We start from the raw sequence: 17,500 nt of genomic DNA, 5'->3' as shown, positions 1-17,500 counted from the left end.
TTTTTGTTTTGCACTCGGTCAAATGGAATTTGAATACATTAAAAAAATATGTTATTCCTATTTCCCAATGTTTTACATGTAACATTCAGTGATGCATTTCTCAAACATGGTGTGTCTGTGTGTGTCTGTGTGTGTCTGTGTGTGTCTGTGTGTGTGTCTCTGTGTGTGTGTCTGTGTGTGTGTCTCTGTGTGTGTCTGTGTGTGTCTGTGTGTGTCTGTGTGTGTCTGTGTGTGTCTGTGTGTGTCTGTGTGTGTCTGTGTGTGTCTGTGTGTGTCTGTGTGTGTCTGTGTGTGTCTGTCTGTTAAGATGTGTCCACAAACACACAGCTATAATTGTAAATATGCTATATCTATATGCGTGTGCAATATAGAAAACACACCCCATGCCTGTGTATGGCACGTTTATATTTAACACTGCTGCACAAGTCCTTGTGATGTGTCAAAAGCAGTGACGTGAAGAATTCGGGTGCTGGTCCATTACTTGCTCTATCTACCTGTAAAGCAGTTCTGGTTTAATTAGGCATGTTTCAGTCTGTTGTGGGAAGTATTTGACTGTTGCCTCTTTCCCCCCTCTCTGTTCAGATGTGTTACACAAAGCATTCAATCTTAGGATCCTTCTCTTCTGCTGGCATCTAAACCAGGAATCTACAATCTCCCCCTTAGGTAAAGTATGCAGCCGCGTGCCTGCGCGTGTGCCTGCGCGTGTGCCTGCGCGTGTGCGTGTGCGTTTGTGCCTGTGCGTGTGCGTGTGTTAAACGGATGCTTCACATAACTGAGGTTATGTTATCTCTTCATACAGTAGCATTGCCAGCGCTGCAAGGGTTTAGAGTAGACTATGGGTGGGCAGATCCAGGGCCACCAACAGGTCAGGTTTTCAGGATATTCCTGCTTCAGCACAGGCAGCATAATCGTAGAAGGCTGAGCCACTGATTGAGCCACCTGTGCTGAAGCAGGTATATCCTGAAAACCTGACCTGTTGGTGGCCCTTGAGGGCTGGAGTTGCCCGCCCCTGATGTAGACGGTCAGTACATTGTGTACAGTATAAAGAAGAGGTCCTGTACAGTCGCTTTGTGAGATCTCCTCCTGTAACGCGCCTCTTGTAACGTTGTTAGGAGCTGCCGTAAATGTAATGATTTCATTGCACCGTGGTGTGCAGTAAATCCAAATGCCACTTGTGGCAGGCATACACACAGGGATCCATGTTAAAAGGGATGAGAAGTAAAAAGTGACACACGGAGTGCTCGTTCGCATGTCGTTACACAATGTTTTCTTTAAAGGCAACGCGCCTCTCAGCCTTGGAAGAAGACCCATTGAGAAGACTTCTCGTCTTTAAGTACGGCCCGTGAGATGTTACATACCGGCATTATAGCAGCAATATCCCCGTCTCCATTGTACTTTATTTACTGCCCATTATGTTTGATGGGAGACGGAGGGGGCGTCTTCTGGGGCATAGCCCCATTGTCCGCTTCAGGGACCCCCCTGCGTGCCAAGTACTTGCAGGTTAAGGTACCAGATTTTAAATGCCCCTGGAGGGGAAAACAATGGCAGGACCAGTATGAGGTCGGGGCTTGCTATTGCACAGCCATTTTTAAATCCCCCTTTAAAAAACAGGAAGTAATGCCGGTATGTGTCCCGGGAACCGTGGAGGGGGAGCCCTCAGAGTGTAAACGTTCCTGTTCCCATCCTGTATAGAAAAGGGTTATTCAGGTTCAGTGCTGGGCGGCAGTGAGTACATTCAGAGAGGCCGCGTTACAATGAGGAGGTTCCCGTATTCCTGCTGGGCCTCTGGTTAGTGTGCCAGGCTCACCCTCCAGCCTTGGCCTGGGTGACTCATGTTGGCAGAGATGAAAGAAAATGCTTCAAAATAGCCCGCAGCACCAATGGAAGTTAGCAGTGCTTTCTCCTTCCACCACAGGAGCTGTATTAGAATGAGGAACAATGATGACAAAAATGAAAGTATCAGAATAAACAGCAAATACAAACCCCACGTGTGAGCACATTATACGTCTCGGACGGGTCTGCAACCCTGCCCTTCCCCATTATCTCTTACATCCAGTGCTTCCACTGCAGCCAGGGATTCTGGGAGGTGACATGCAAATGAGCACTGTCACCTTTTAGCTTCAGATCCATGTTAACATGGACGACCCCTATAAGCTTTCGCCTTGCAATGTTACACAGCTTTTCAGCACAGCCTGGGTTAAAGAAGTGCAGAGCCAGTAAGCCTACTCACAGACCGCTTTTTCGACCTTTTGGTCTCATCAGTGCGACTGAATGGGCATCAATAAGAAAAGTTCCTCCGAAAGGTATACAAATAATTAGCCATTTTAATGTCAATATGAGCTGTATGCCAAGGCAGTTAAGCAAATAGTCTTGCCAAGTACTCAGCGCTGACCTGAGAAGGACACGCATGATCCGGTTTCACAAATCTCCTTTTACGTTTCCACATTGAGCCAGTTTGTAACACCTGAGGACTCGCGGTTTCTGGGCCCGCGTGCGGTGGGGTCAGGTGTGGGGTATAGTGTAGAGGTGTTTCTTGCAGGTCATACTCGGGACTGCTTTGCAGTGATGTACAGTATGGTCATTTTCAGTCCGTGATGAGCTTCATGTACTTTGTATTGAGAAGCCCTTTCCTGCTGGCGGGTAGCTTTGCGACCTGGTTGGACACCTCACATGCTTTTGCAGGGGGTGCAAACTGGGGGGCTGGAGGTGCGAGATTTTCCAGGGGGGTTGCAGGGGTCCCACGCTTTGAATTAAATGCCGGGGGACCTCGCGAGGCCTCTGTAACTTCTCCTACCTGGTCTTTAGCGTGACCCCACGGATATGAGCGGATGGAGGAGCGCGCACAGGGGGACACTTGCTCACCGCTGCTTCAGCGGACTCTCTTTTTTTTCTCTAGCAGTTAAAGCGTTAAACAGTGTCCCAGCCGAGGCACCAGCCGCGTGTTGCAGTGTGCGAGTCGCTGGCTCCTCGTGGAATGGTTCAGCGCAAACAAGTCCGTGTTTCCTAGAGCTAAATGATAAAGGAGCGAGCTCTGCGTTTCTGATCACGCTACGTCAGTCTGAGGGGTGGGCCTGGGTGCCGCCAGGTGCAGGGTGGGCCTGGGTGCCGCCACGGTGTGCAGGGTGGGCCTTGGTACCCACAGAACCATGGGCGTGCAGGGTTTGCCGGACGCCCCCAGAACCTTGGGCGGGCCGTGCGCCTCGGCTCCGTGTGCCCTCCCAGGTGAGACAACGCTCATTTGCTTTTTTTTTTCTTCTCTTCCTCCAGGTTTTTAAAGCACCCCAAGAATCAGCCACCATGGTGCAGAAATACCAGTCACCCGTCAGGGTGTACAAGCACAGCTTCGAATTAATTATGGCCGTGAGTATGAAATAGTGTGTGTGGGGGTGTGTGTGTGTGTCTCACAGAACTCCTTTAGTGTGTTGTGCAGTCCATGCGGTCCCTGTGCTTCATGTTTGGGTGCAAACGCTGCCGTCTCCGGCAGGAAAGGGGCTGATTTAAGAGGCCGCTGATTACACAGTAACTGTAATGCTTGCAGGAAAGTGCTCAACAAAAGGGGAACAGCCTCGGTGTTGTGCTCTTTGCAGGAAATGTGCATGTCTGTTTGGGCACTTCTGCTATATGAGGTCCGGATAATTATCCTCTGTCTCAGTTGCTTCTGTCACCGCTCTGAAATACCCCCGCCCAGCGGCTCTGCATCCCAAATGTGGCACTGTCACCGCTCTGTAATACCCCCGCCCACAGGCTCTGCATCCCAAATGTGGCGCTGTGTCACCGCTCTGAAATACCCCCGCCCACCGGCTCTGCATCCCGAATGTGGCGCTGTCACCGCTCTGAAATACCCCCGCCCACAGGCTCTGCATCCCAAATGTGGCGCTGTGTCACCGCTCTGAAATACCCCCGCCCACCGGCTCTGCATCCCGAATGTGGCGCTGTGTCACCGCTCTGAAATACCCCCGCCCACCGGCTCTGCATCCCGAATGTGGCGCTGTGTCACCGCTCTGACATACCCCCGCCCACAGGCTCTGCATCCCAAATGTGGCATTGTCACCGCTCTGTAATATCCCCGGCCACAGGCTCTGCATCCCGAATGTGGCGCTGTGAAGCCATGCAAATACACAGCGGGAAAAGCAGATTTGCGTCACGCAGAAAAGCTCTTTCCGGACAGATTTGCCATGGAAATTCTCAGCAGCCTTGGCAAAGGGGAGGGGGGGGGGACGGGCTTGTCATAGTCTGCGTGAATCGCATGCGCCAGGAAAATGTACAATACCGCCGACCCGGAAAAAGCAGACTTAAGTTAGTTTTGCTTTCAGACAGATTTTAAAAACGCAGCCACAATTATTAACAAACTAATGACCTATGACATTTAATGGGTTAAGCCAGGGGTGCTCAACTCCAGTCTCAAGACCACCCCCTTCCCTCCCTCCCCCCAAACAGATCATGTTTTCAGGATATCCCTGCTTCAGCACAGATGGCTCAATCAGTGGCTATCTTTGAGCTACCAGTGCTGAAGCAGGGCCTGATTGAGCCACCTGTACTGAAGCAGGGATATCCTGTAAACCTGATCTGGTAGGGGGAGGGTCTTGGGCACTAGAGTTGAGAACCCCTGGGGTACCTATAGGTGGTAAGTACAGGCTTCCCTGGCAGCCAAGATGTCAACACATCAGTCCCTGTGCTTCCGAGTGACACTGGAAACGCTAAAATGTGATGATGAAAACCTGTAGGGACGGGCAGGGGCACAGTCTGTTTTGGCTGCACTCTGTTGAAATATAGGGAAGCAGCTAAAACACGCACTGGGTTTGGAATGGGGCGGGACGGACAGAACAGCATATTTGGAAGTGTGTGTGTGTGTGTGTGTGTGTGTGTCCTTTTATCTTTCGTCAGATCTTGCACAAAAATCAAAATGTTCATGAACATGTGAGCAATTCTGGGTCTCACAGGAGATGACTACATTTTCGTATGGTTTGATAATCCAATAAATATTCGTGGGGATTGGTGACGGTTTGATGACCTCATCAAGCGCATCGTTACAAAATGGCGTTTAGTGCAGAAGATAAGCGCGTTTATATTGTGCTGGAGAGAGAGCGACAATTGGATCACAAACGTTTCCTGATAAAGGGATGGTTGCCGGGAGGGCGGAAAACTCCTCCGTATAGTTCAGGGGCGGGAGACGCTGGGTCAGCGCGTTATCTATGAGGCAATCGGACAGCGGCGGTCTCATCTCCGGACGCGCGTTTCAGCAGAAGAACATTTTGAACACACCCTTTCAACTCAAATGTTATAGTAATCTTAGTGTCTCAGATTAGATTACAGCAGTTTAACACATTTACGAGATACAAAGGAAAAACTCCTATTTTTCCGTTTAATGAACATGAACTAAAAGTTGGTATTCGACTGGCTCCCAATTTAAATGACCAAGACAACCGAAGTAAGATGGGAGGAAGGGATGAGGGAATGTGTGGGAGCAACGTGGGGAAGTGAGGCTGTAACCGCAGGATCTAGGAGATCATTGGGGAGACTTCATCCAGCAGTGGGGAGACACGGGCTGGAGAGGATGGGATGAGGGAATGTGTGGGAGCAACGTGGGGAAGTGAGGCTGTAACCGCAGGATCTAGGAGATCATTGGGGAGACTTCATCCAGCAGTGGGGAGAACGGGCTGGAGAGGATGGGATGAGGGAATGTGTGGGAGCGACGTGGGGAAGTGAGGCTGTAACCGCAGGACCTGGGAGATCACTGGGGAGGCTTCATCCAGCAGCGGGGAGACACGGGCTGGAGAGGATGGGATGAGGGAATGTGTGGGAGCGACGTGGGGAAGTGAGGCTGTAACCGCAGGACCTGGGAGATCACTGGGGAGGCTTCATCCAGCAGTGGGGAGATACGGGCTGGAGAGGATGGGATGAGGGAATGTGTGGGAGCGACGTGGAGAAGAGCGGCTGTAACCGCAGGACCTGGGAGATCACTGGGGAGACTTCATCCAGCAGTGGGGAGACACGGGCTGGGGAGGATGAACACGAGATGTTGGTTATTCTACATTTTGGCTTCCATTGGAGCCTAAACTGGTTATCCATATCTGGAGTTGGGAGCGCTTACATCACTACATTAAAAGATATTTATATTGCTTGATACCAGTTGGCCGCTTGCCACAATTGTTCTCCGACCACCTCACACTTTTGTGTAATTTTAGGCTACGACCCCAGTGAGCGCTTTGCTCTCGCGGCGGAACACCTAGCGGTGCTCGTGCCCTTCACCCAAGCGACCTAAAGGACTTCAGATCACTGGCGATGGGGTGGGGGGGCATGCCGGGGGCCCGGGTATGTCACGCTGCTGGTTCGCCCTCATTGGCTGAACTGTGACATGACCAGCGCTCGCCCCCCGCACCAAAAGATACATTTCTTGTCTCACGCACTGACTGGGGCCTGCCCCATAAAGGGCCGTACCTTGTGCACGCCATTGTGAGCAGTGGGGACGAGGCTTTAGCCCGTTGCTTCCGCAGATGTGCTGTTTATACGCAGATTTGCAGTGAGATTTCTGTGAAAACCCCAAACATGAGACTCCAGTAGTACGTATTAGTGTTAATATGTAGCATGCGGACTCCCACAAGCAAGTGCCTGCGTGCTACGGAACGCGTCGGGTCGTTTCTGTTTCCAGCGTCAAGACTGGTGGGCCGGGTCCCCAAACCAAAGTCCCTGGTAAGCATCCCGTTCGGGCCTCTGGCAGTGGAAGATTTGAAGTGTCTCGTATGTAAAGTTCCCTGCCGTTAGAGGAGTCCTGCTGTATAGCGGTGTAAAGTTCCCTGCCGTTAGAGGAGTCCTGCTGTATAGCGGTGTAAAGTTCCCTGCCGTTAGAGGAGTCCTGCTGTATAGCGGTGTAAAGTTCCCTGCCGTTAGAGGAGTCCTGCTGTATAGCGGTGTAAAGTTCCCTGCCGTTAGAGGAGTCCTGCTGTATAGCGGTGTAAAGTTCCCTGCCGTTAGAGGAGTCCTGCTGTATAGCGGTGTAAAGTTCCCGGCCGTTAGAGGAGTCCTGGTGTATAGCGGTGTAAAGTTCCCTGCCGTTAGAGGAGTCCTGCTGTATAGCGGTGTAAAGTTCCCTGCCGTTAGAGGAGTCCTGCTGTATAGCGGTGTAAAGTTCCCTGCCGTTAGAGGAGTCCTGCTGTATAGCGATGTAAAGTTCCCTGCCGTTAGAGGAGTCCTGCTGTATAGCGGTGTAAAGTTCCCTGCCGTTAGAGGAGTCCTGCTGTATAGCGGTGTAAAGCTCCCTGCCGTTAGGGGAGTCCTGCTGTATAGCGGTGTAAAGTTCCCTGCCGTTAGAGGAGTCCTGCTGTATAGCGGTGTAAAGTTCCCTGCCGTTAGAGGAGTCCTGCTGTATAGCGGTGTAAAGTTCCCTGCCGTTAGAGGAGTCCTGCTGTATAGCGGTGTAAAGTTCCCTGCCGTTTAGCGGTGTAAAGTTCCCTGCCGTTAGAGGAGTCCTGCTGTATAGCGGTGTAAAGTTCCCTGCCGTTAGAGGAGTCCTGCTGTATAGCGGTGTAAAGTTCCCTGCCGTTAGAGGAGTCCTGCTGTATAGCGGTGTAAAGTTCCCTGCCGTTAGAGGAGTCCTGCTGTATAGCGGTGTAAAGTTCCCTGCCGTTAGAGGAGTCCTGCTGTATAGCGGTGTAAAGTTCCCTGCCGTTAGAGGAGTCCTGCTGTATAGCGGTGTAAAGTTCCCTGCCGTTAGAGGAGTCCTGCTGTATAGCGGTGTAAAGTTCCCTGCCGTTAGGGGAGTCCTGCTGTATAGCGGTGTAAAGTTCCCTGCCGTTAGAGGAGTCCTGCTGTATAGCGGTGTAAAGTTCCCTGCCGGTAGAGGAGTCCTGCTGTATAGCGGTGTAAAGTTCCCTGCCGTTAGAGGAGTCCTGCTGTATAGCGGTGTAAAGTTCCCTGCCGGTAGAGGAGTCCTGCTGTATAGCGGTGTAAAGTTCCCTGCCGGTAGAGGAGTCCTGCTGTATAGCGGTGTAAAGTTCCCTGCCGTTAGAGGAGTCCTGCTGTATAGCGGTGTAAAGTTCCCTGCCGTTAGAGGAGTCAGTCCTGCTGTATAGCGGTGTAAAGTTCCCTGCCGTTAGAGGAGTCCTGCTGTATAGCGGTGTAAAGTTCCCCGCCGTTAGAGGAGTCCTGCTGTATAGCGGTGTAAAGTTCCCTGCCGTTAGAGGAGTCCTGCTGTATAGCGGTGTAAAGTTCCCTGCCGTTAGAGGAGTCCTGCTGTATAGCGGTGTAAAGTTCCCTGCCGTTAGAGGAGTCCTGCTGTATAGCGGTGTAAAGTTCCCTGCCGTTAGAGGAGTCCTGCTGTATAGCGGTGTAAAGTTCCCTGCCGTTAGAGGAGTCCTGCTGTATAGCGGTGTAAAGTTCCCTGCCGTTAGAGGAGTCAGTCCTGCTGTATAGCGGTGTAAAGTTCCCTGCCGTTAGAGGAGTCCTGCTGTATAGCGGTGTAAAGTTCCCCGCCGTTAGAGGAGTCCTGCTGTATAGCGGTGTAAAGTTCCCTGCCGTTAGAGGAGTCCTGCTGTATAGCGGTGTAAAGTTCCCTGCCGTTAGAGGAGTCCTGCTGTATAGCAGTGCTTTTTATTGTAGGAAATGTGTTGTCCTTTGAGGTTACAGGAAATGAGAGGCACGCGGCTGTGTTTATCGCAGAGAGAAGTGTGTGTGTGTGTGTGTGTTGAAGAACAGCTTGTTCTGGAAACTTACATCTCTGTTTCCTGAGAGCTGGGACATGGCGAAGCAAGGGAGGCCAACTCCAGTCCCCAAGGGCCACCAACAGGGCGTGTTTTAAGGATGTCCCTGCTTCAGCACAAGGGGCTCAATCCGTCCCTGCTTCAGCACAGGTGGCTCAATCCGTCCCTTCTCTGATTGAGCCACCTGTGCTGACGCAGGGATATCCTGAAAACCTGACCTGTTAGTGGCCCTTGAGGACTGGAGTTGGCCGTCCCTGGTGCTAATATACTGGGTAACGCTGTTCCATGCAGTTTGCACCCCGGCTTTCTGTAGCCGCCGGCACAGCCGTTGTCGTGCAATGGATGTGAGAAAAAATGCAGGGAGCGAGTGAGAGGGAGGGGGGGGTTTGGGGTGCTGCTGAATACATACTTGTATTGGAGCGCACACTCCGCCCGCCTGCAGGATCTGTTACTAAGTTAAACAAACCTTCTGCAGCCCGGTGTATATCAGGGGGATATATATCATTATCAGCTAATCAAATCTAGATCTGTCACAGTAATAGATGCTGATGCAACTGACCCAGGGATCTATAGACGTGGCATGGAATATGCATGCTGATCCTCCCGTCCCTCTGCCGGACCTGTTAGGGGGTGATCCTCCTGTCCCTCTGCCGGACCTGTTAGGGGCTGATCCTCCCGTCCCTCTGTCGGACCTGTTAGGGGGTGATCCTCCTGTCCCTCTGCCGGACCTGTTAGGGGGTGTTCCTCCTGTCCCTCTGCCGGACCTGTTAGGGGGTGTTCCTCCTGTCCCTCTGCCGGACCTGTTAGGGGGTGATCCACCCTCCTGTCCCTCTGCCGGACCTGTTAGGGGGTGATCCTCCTGTCCCTTTGCCGGACCTGTTGGGGGCTGATCCTCCCGTCCCTCTGTCGGACCTGTTAGGGGGTGAGCCTCCTGTCCCCCTGCCGGACCTGTTGGGGTGTGATCCTCCTGTCCCTCTGCCGGACCTGTTAGGGTCGGATCCTCCTGTCCCCCTGCGGGGCCTGTTAGGGGGTGTTCCTCCTGTCCCTCTGCCGGACCTGTTAGGGGGTGATCCTCCTGTCCCCATGCGGGGCCTTTTAGGGGCTGATCCTCCTGTCCCTCTGCCGGACCTGTTAGGGTCGGATCCTCCTGTCCCTCTGCCGGACCTGTTAGGGGGTGTTCCTCCTGTCCCTCTGCCGGATCTGTTAGGGGCTGATCCTCCTGTCCCTCTGCCGGACCTGTTAGGGTGTGTTCCTCCTGTCCCTCTGCCCGGACCTGTTAGGCGGAGATCCTCCTGTCCCTCTGCCGGACCTGTTATGGTGTGTTCCTCCTGTCCCCCTGCCGGACCTGTTAGGGGCTGATCCTCCTGTCCCCCTGCCGGACCTGTTAGGGGCTGATCCTCCTGTCCCTCTGCCGGACCTGTTAGGCGGAGATCCTCCTGTCCCTCTGCCGGACCTGTTAGGGTGTGATCCTCCTGTCCCTCTGCCGGACCTGTTAGGGTGTGATCCTCCTGTCCCTCTGCCTGACCTGTTAGGGGGTGTTCCTCCTGTCCCTCTGCCGGACCTGTTAGGGTGTGTTCCTCCTGTCCCCCTGCCGGACCTGTTAGGGGGTGATCCTCCTGTCCCTCTGCCGGACCTGTTAGGGTGTGTTCCTCCTGTCCCTCTGCCGGACCTGTTAGTTGGTGTTCCTCCTGTCCCTCTGCCGGACCTGTTAGGCGGAGATCCTCCTGTCCCTCTGCCGGACCTGTTAGGCGGAGATCCTCCTGTCCCTCTGCCGGACCTGTTAGGGGGTGTTCCTCCGTGCCGCTGTGACCGGCCGCAGTATTAGCTGCTGACTTTGCGGGGAGTTTGAGGCGCGTGTGATTATTTTGCTGACTTTGCGGGGAGTTTGAGGCGCGTGTGATTATTTTGCTGACTTTGCGGGTTTTACAGCCACAGAAGCGGAATAATTTGCCTTCCTGACCCAGGGGTTTCTGGGATGGCTGTTTTGTGGCAGACCTGTGATCAGGCCGTTCAGAGACACGCAGAGGGGACTATTCTGCGTGGTTAACACCTTCACTTCCAGGTTGGGTTAAATCCTCTGCGATTTGTGTTATTTTTATTTTTTTATACATCGCATTTTATTTTTTTTAGAGGCAGATTGTAAATCCCGAGTTTAGGCGAAGTGGGGCTTTTTATTTAATGCAATTCAAGATTGTTGAATAAAAGCCACTTCCTCCCCCCCCCCCTCTGATTATTGGCGCTGAAATGCCAAAACGAGAGTCGGAGCAATGCGTAGCTGGCAGGGAACAGGTTAATAATTGCGGGCTCTTTTAAAAAAGAAACCAACGTAACAATGCGCTAGGTCTCTATTCTGGTACAATGCGGCACACGGCTGTAGGAATAGACTGTGCTGAATGGGGGGGGGTAGACGGTAGGAGGGTCCCCAGTCGTCCATTTCCCCCCCCCTCCCCCGACTGTGAGATGGTGGGGGTGTTTCTGTGTGTCAGATAAAGGGGAGTCTGATTTTTGGCCGAGCTCAGTAACGAGGAAAAGGGGGCGTCTTCTATATCAATAAATAAAGGTATTGGATGGGATGTAATCCGCATCGTAACTGCAATATGGCAAGTGCACTTTAAGGGCGATTGGGGTTTTTGAGCCTGACATGTTGCTGGGATCAGCACAAACCTCCCTCCCCCTTCACCTCCCCGCGCCTCTTTCCTCCGTGCCTCCCTCCCTTCCCCTCCCTCCCGCGCCTCTTTCCTCCGTGCCTCCCTGCCTCCCCCTTCACCTCCCCTCCCCATGCTGCCCTGGTACAGAATGCTGCATAACACTGTTATGGAAGCCCCCTGCAGCGAGACGTTGGCACATGGCAGCTGTGTGCCCAGCCGTGCTCGTTATATAAGCGGACATTCCCCCGGCAGCGCTTACGATGATAGAATATTAATATCTGCGTACGCGGCACTACGCGTGGTGAGGACCGCCGCGTGGGGCAGGCGGGGACGATTGTACTATCGGGCACAACTTCTGTGGTGGTCTGCCTGGCTGGTCCTTAACCACCCCCAGCTCAACAATACTGAAGCACCTCACTCAACACTGTGCTGGGCCCCGTACATGGCAGGTATACATGCATGAGCTGATCCCTAGCCCAGGGAGCTTACAATCCACTTGGTCCCAGGTGCTTACAGCGGAGTAGCGCCGTCTCCAGATTCACTGCCTGCTGCTGGGTTTGAAGCCGTCTGCTCATATCCTCCCCCCATAGTAAGGGTAGTTGGAAAGGAAGGAATGGATTTGTACACCAAAGGGCAGAGGCATCATAATGGCCCGTGAACATGAACGAACGGTTCCTAAAATACTCTCTCGCACCACTCGTGCAGGATCGCTCTTAATAAAAAGGAAATGAAATTCCCTCCGGCTGCAGAACTGTTTGCATGCGGTCCTGGTTCCCGTACACCCCCCTGGCCAAGATCCCAGTAGATATAACCCCTGCAGTGCCTTGCGTCGGCGTTAAATAGATTTCCTCTTAGAGAATAGTCTTGTCTTCGATGTCTCCGCATCCCTTTCTTTTTACTTCAACTCGCACCGTGTGCAAATAAAATCCGTTTTACCTCTGAGCGATCACTGTCTCAGCGATGGTTTCCAAATAGCACATGCCCCCCTACCTCCCCGAAGCAGCGCAGCTCCCCCCCTACCTCCCCGAAGCAGCGCAGCTCCCCTCTACCTCCCCCGAAGTAGCGCAGCTCCCCTCTACCTCCCCCGAAGCAGCGCAGCTCCCCCCTACCTCCCCCCGAAGCAGCGCAGCTCCCCCCCTACCTCCCCCCGAAGCAGCGCAGCTCCCCCCCTACCTCCCCCAAAGCAGCGCAGCTCCCCCCCTACCTCCCCCGAAGCAGCGCAGCTCCCCCCCTACCTCCCCCAAAGCAGCGCAGCTCCCCCCTACCTCCCCGTAGCAGCGCAGCTCCACCCCCTACCTCCCCCGTAGCAGCGCAGCTCCCCCCTACCTCCCCCCGAAGCAGTGCAGCTCCCCCCTACCTCCCCCGAAGTAGCGCAGCTCCCCCCCTACCTCCCCCCGAAGCAGCGCAGCTCCCCCGCTACCTCCCCCGAAGCAGCGCAGCTCCCCCCCTATCTCCCCCAAAGCAGCGCAGCTCCCCCCTACCTCCCCCGTAGCAGCGCAGCTCCCCCCTACCTCCCCCCGAAGCAGTGCAGCTCCCCCCCTACCTCCCCCTGAAGCAGTGCAGCTCCCCCCTACCTCCCCCCGAAGCAGCGCAGTTCCCCCCTACCTCCCCCGAAGCAGCGCAGCTCCCCCCCTACCTCCCCCGAAGCAGCATAGCGCCCCCCCTACCTCCCCCGAAGCAGCGCAGCTCCCCCCCTACCTCCCCCGAAGCAGCGCAGCTCCCCCCTGCCTCCCCCGAAGCAGCGCAGCTCCCCCCCCTACCTCCCCCGAAGCAGCGCAGCTCCCCCCCTACCTCCCCCGAAGCAGCGCAGCTCCCCCCTACCTCCCCCGAAGCAGCGCAGCTCCCCCTTACCTCCCCCGAAGCAGCGCAGCTCCTCCCTACCTCCCCCGAAGCAGCGCAGCTCCACACTTCCTCCCCCAAGCAGTGCAACTCCCCCCCTACCTCCCCCGAAGCAGCGCAGCTCCCCCCTACCTCCCCCGAAGCAGCGCAGCTCCCCCCTACCTCCCCCGAAGCAGCGCAGCTCCCCCTTACCTCCCCCGAAGCAGCGCAGCTCCCCCCTACCTCCCCCGAAGCAGCGCAGCTCCCCCCTGCCTCCCCCGAAGCCACGCAGCTGGGTTCCCTCTGCCTATTCTGACCCCAGTCAGAGAACATGCGCCCCAAGCCGGCACAGATCTGCTGCCGCTGCAGACTTGCTCATTCAAGTCTTTCCATTCGCAGCGAAGGGGTTGGCGGAGAACAGAACGATCTTTGAAGCTGCAGCGACGTCACACATTAATAAATAGGTTTCAGCATGAAAAAGTGCGGTGGCAGACATGTTTAAAGGTCTTTCTCTCTTCCCCCCCCCCCTAACCGCCCCCCCTACAATGCATGGAAGCCATTGGGTTTCTACAAGTTGCAAGTAAAATAAGAAATACCGAATGCTTATAGCAAGTGGAACTGCGCCATTAATCGGAGGGAAGTGGGGGTAACGCGCTTCAAACCGCGGTGTGCCGTCCGTATGTGTTTGCGCCTAAAATGGAGATCGATGTCGTATATAGAACAAGGGCGGCCAACTCCAGTCCTCGAGGGCCTCCAGCAAGTCAGGTTTTCAGGATATCCCTGCTTCAGCACAGGTGGCTCAATCAGTTGCTGCTTCAGCACAGATCTTTGGCTGAGCCACTGATTGAGCCACCTGTGCTGAAACAAAGGAGTTTGCGCCACCTGTGCTCAAGCAGAGACTGATTGAGCCACCTGTACTGAAGCAGGGATATCCTGAAAACCTGACCTGTTGGTGGCCCTTAAGGACTGGAGTTGCCCCACCCCTTATTTAACCTAATCGCTACTTTTTAAGAATAACCCTTTAGCTGCCATTAGGGCAATGTGTTGCAGGCCCCTCTGGCAGTGAAGGGGTTATTGTTTGTGTGGTATTTATTTAACTTTAACTGAGCCAAGTATATATATTCTCCCCCCCAGCCCGGGGCAACGCAGGCAGGGGGTCAGTGACATTCCAGACCAGGTCAGAACTGGCTGGTTACAGGAGGAGTGCGCTTGTTATATTGGGTACAGGCCGGACTTTCACCTGCGAGCGGGGCCAGCCAGGTGACCGTTTACTTGGCCCCCGAAGCAAGCTGCGGCCTTCTTTGCACTGGGACGGTTGGCATATTTACAAGCCTAGCGAGAAGAATGTTTTGTATTCAGGCCAACAGAGAAGTTCAATCTCCCACGCAAACACTGACATTACAATGAACCCGGCGCGCTCGGACACGCGGCCTCTGCTGTGCTATTCCTAGCGTCAACAATGAAAGGACAAGAATTCCCCAATCCAGCGCTCTACGCTGAGCTGCGAGTGCCCAAATACCGTGTTATAATCATGAACAAAATCTATATCCAGATAGGCATGCAGTGATATAAAGGAGAGGCGGTAATACTCCCGGGCGGGAGGCAGATACTTGGATAATAGCACCAGGAGGGGATGTCTGTAACATACCACGGGGGGCGGGTACAGGCCCACTCGCAACAAGTAACGTACAAGCTCCTGGAGTTAGACTGGCAGAAATCATGTAAATATATCCAGTTTACTCGCGCCCATGCTGTTTGGCATCCAGAGATGGCGTGCTCCCAGCTTGCGTACCGGAAGTGGAATCCAATGGGGGAAGGAACAAGAGGTGCACTGCTTTGAAAAAAGTAATAAGGCTGGATCGCTCAAAGATATATTACAAATATTTATTTATTGAGCCATTGGCAGCGTCATAAAAATTAAGAGAACAAGCAGAGGGCCTCTGACGCGTTTCGCGCATGGGTGAGAAACGCGTCGGATACGCCTGGTTTTATTTAATAGGTTTAAAACTGGGTATCCGGAGCTGAACCACATCATACCTGCTCTGGGGACCCCTGAGATACTTACCCCGGCAGCAGCCCACACAGGGCTAGTTGGGGCTATCGAACTGGCAGCTTTAAATGTCCCGCGGGCCAATAGGAAGCCGTGACATCGTCCCCTGCGCCTTCCTATTGGCCCACGTGAGCAGGACATTTAAACTGCGGAGAGATACCGACACCCCCAGGGAGGTAAGTATCTGGTGGAGCAGGGGGTCCCGGAGCTGGAATAAACAGCACAGCCATAACAGTGACAGGGTGTATGCTGTGCTGGGTTTTGCCGTTCATAGTCAGCGCGTGCCGCAAACGCGCATGCACGAGAGCGTCGGCGCGGGAGACTTGATGGGCCGTAGCTTCTTTTTGACTCGACCACTTCACTTGAGGGAAAGATGTCATAGTCCCCAGCTCCCCTCTGACGCTCACTGCGCACACACCCTGTGGGTTACAAGTCCCTTCTGTGTGTCACCCTTGAGGAGGTGCAGACCCGCTGGGCCTTTGTCACTTAGTAACCCCCATCTCTTGTTTTGCAGGCGTACGAGCGTCGCTTCCCGACCTGTCCCCTCATCCCCATGTTCGTCGGCAGCGACATAATGAACGAGTTCAAGAGCGAGGATGGGGCGGTGCACGTGGCGGAGAGGCGCTGCAAGCTGGACGTGGACGCTCCGCGGCTACTAAAGAAGGTGCATTTCCCCCCCCCCCCCCCACCAGACAGTCTAATACAGCTGGCGGTAATGTGATGGTGCCGAGCGTTCACTGAAAGCTCGTGTGTGTTCATACCTATGTACATGATGAGTCCCAGTTCCAGGATGCAGCCACCTCTGGGGGTGAATCCCAGCCTGTCTGCCTCTCTCCTGTCCCCTGTGCGCTTGCTGGCATTTGGCACTGCCTGCGTGAGATGACTTCTCTCCCTGCACTGTGCATATCGGCAAACGTTACCCCCGAGAGCCTGTAGGCAAATGCCATGTGTGGGGTGTGCGCTCCCTCTGCTGGCCACTCCTTGGTACTGCATCATTATGGGTATAACTCTTGTGGGCTGGTGCAGTCCGTGCCTTGTATAGTAAGGTTGTTGTGCGTAAGACATGTAGGAATGTATAATAACTTTTATTCCATAATGCGCTTTTTTCACAATAGGAATGGAATGATAGGCACAGTCCCTGCCCAGATGAGCTTACAATCTGTTTTTGATGCCTGAGGCACAGGGAGATAAAGTGACACCAAAGGTCACAAAGTTCCCCTGATTCAAACTCAGTGTTATCATTTTGTGCAGCGTCTCCAGCAGAATCTGTTTAGCAGGACATCTCTCTCCCTCCGATCTCTCTCTCCCCCCTCTCCTCTCTCTCTCTCTCCCCCCCTCTCCTCTCTCTCTCTCTCTCTCTCTCTCTCTCCCCCCCTCTCCTCTCTCTCTCTCTCCCCCTCTCCTCTCTCTCTCTCTCTCTCTCTCTCTCTCTCTCCCCCTCTCCTCTCTCTCTCCCCCCTCTCCTCTCTCTCTCCCCCCCCTCTCCTCTCTCCCTCTCCCCTCTCCTCTCTCTCTCTCCCCCCTCTCCTCTCTCCCTCTCCCCCCTCTCCTCTCTCCCTCTCCCCCCTCTCCTCTCTCTCTCTCCCCCCTCTCCTCTCTCCCTCTCCTCTCTCTCTCTCCCCCCTCTCCTCTCCCTCTCTCCCCCCTCTCCTCTCTCTTTCCGCCCTCTCTCTTTCCCCCCTCTCTCCCCCCCTCTCTCCCGTATACAAGCCTATGTATTTTATTCTCCTGCAGTCACACACGCGTGTTGTGGATTAACCCCCTCCTCTCTCTCACACGCGTGTTGTGGATTAACCCCCTCCTCTCTCACACGCGTGTTGTTGTTTTGCTCCCCAGATCGCGGGTGTAGATTACGTTTACTTTATCCAGAAGAATTCCCTGAACCGCCGGGACCGCACCCTGCACATCGAGGCGCACAACGAGACCTTCGCCAGCCGCATCGTGGTGCACGAGCACTGCTGTTACACCGTGAGTCCCTGCGCGGGGGGGGGGGGGGCGCACCGCGGGGGGGGGGGAGGGGGCGAGGCGCACAACGAGACCTTCGCCAGCCGCATCGTGGTGCACGAGCACTGCTGTTACACCGTGAGTCCCTGCGCGGGGGGGGGGGGGCGCACCGCAGGGGGGGAGGGGGCGAGGTGCACAACGAGACCTTCGCCAGCCGCATCGTGGTGCACGAGCACTGCTGTTACACCGTGAGTCCCTGCGCGGGGGGGGGGGGGCGCACCGCGGGGGGGGGAGGGGGCGAGGCGCACAACGAGACCTTCGCCAGCCGCATCGTGGTGCACGAG

General features: G+C 54.6%; 1 protein-coding gene across 1 annotated transcript in view; it reads left to right on the top strand.

Moving 5' to 3' along the window:
- SEC14L1 (SEC14 like lipid binding 1) overlaps positions 1 to 17,500 on the top strand; it is a 30,950-nt gene that overhangs the window by 2,560 nt on the left and 10,890 nt on the right. Inside the window, 4 exon segments of the mRNA XM_075579735.1 lie at positions 583 to 663; positions 3,268 to 3,360; positions 15,727 to 15,876; positions 17,049 to 17,180. Coding sequence (XP_075435850.1) covers positions 3,298 to 3,360; positions 15,727 to 15,876; positions 17,049 to 17,180 — 345 coding nt within the window. The 5' untranslated portion in view covers positions 583 to 663; positions 3,268 to 3,297.

This window comes from Ascaphus truei, chromosome 22 (genome assembly GCF_040206685.1).
Source record: "Ascaphus truei isolate aAscTru1 chromosome 22, aAscTru1.hap1, whole genome shotgun sequence".
In the NCBI taxonomy this organism is placed as follows: Eukaryota; Metazoa; Chordata; class Amphibia; order Anura; family Ascaphidae; genus Ascaphus; species Ascaphus truei.
This window is presented reverse-complemented; position numbering and strand designations above follow the sequence as displayed.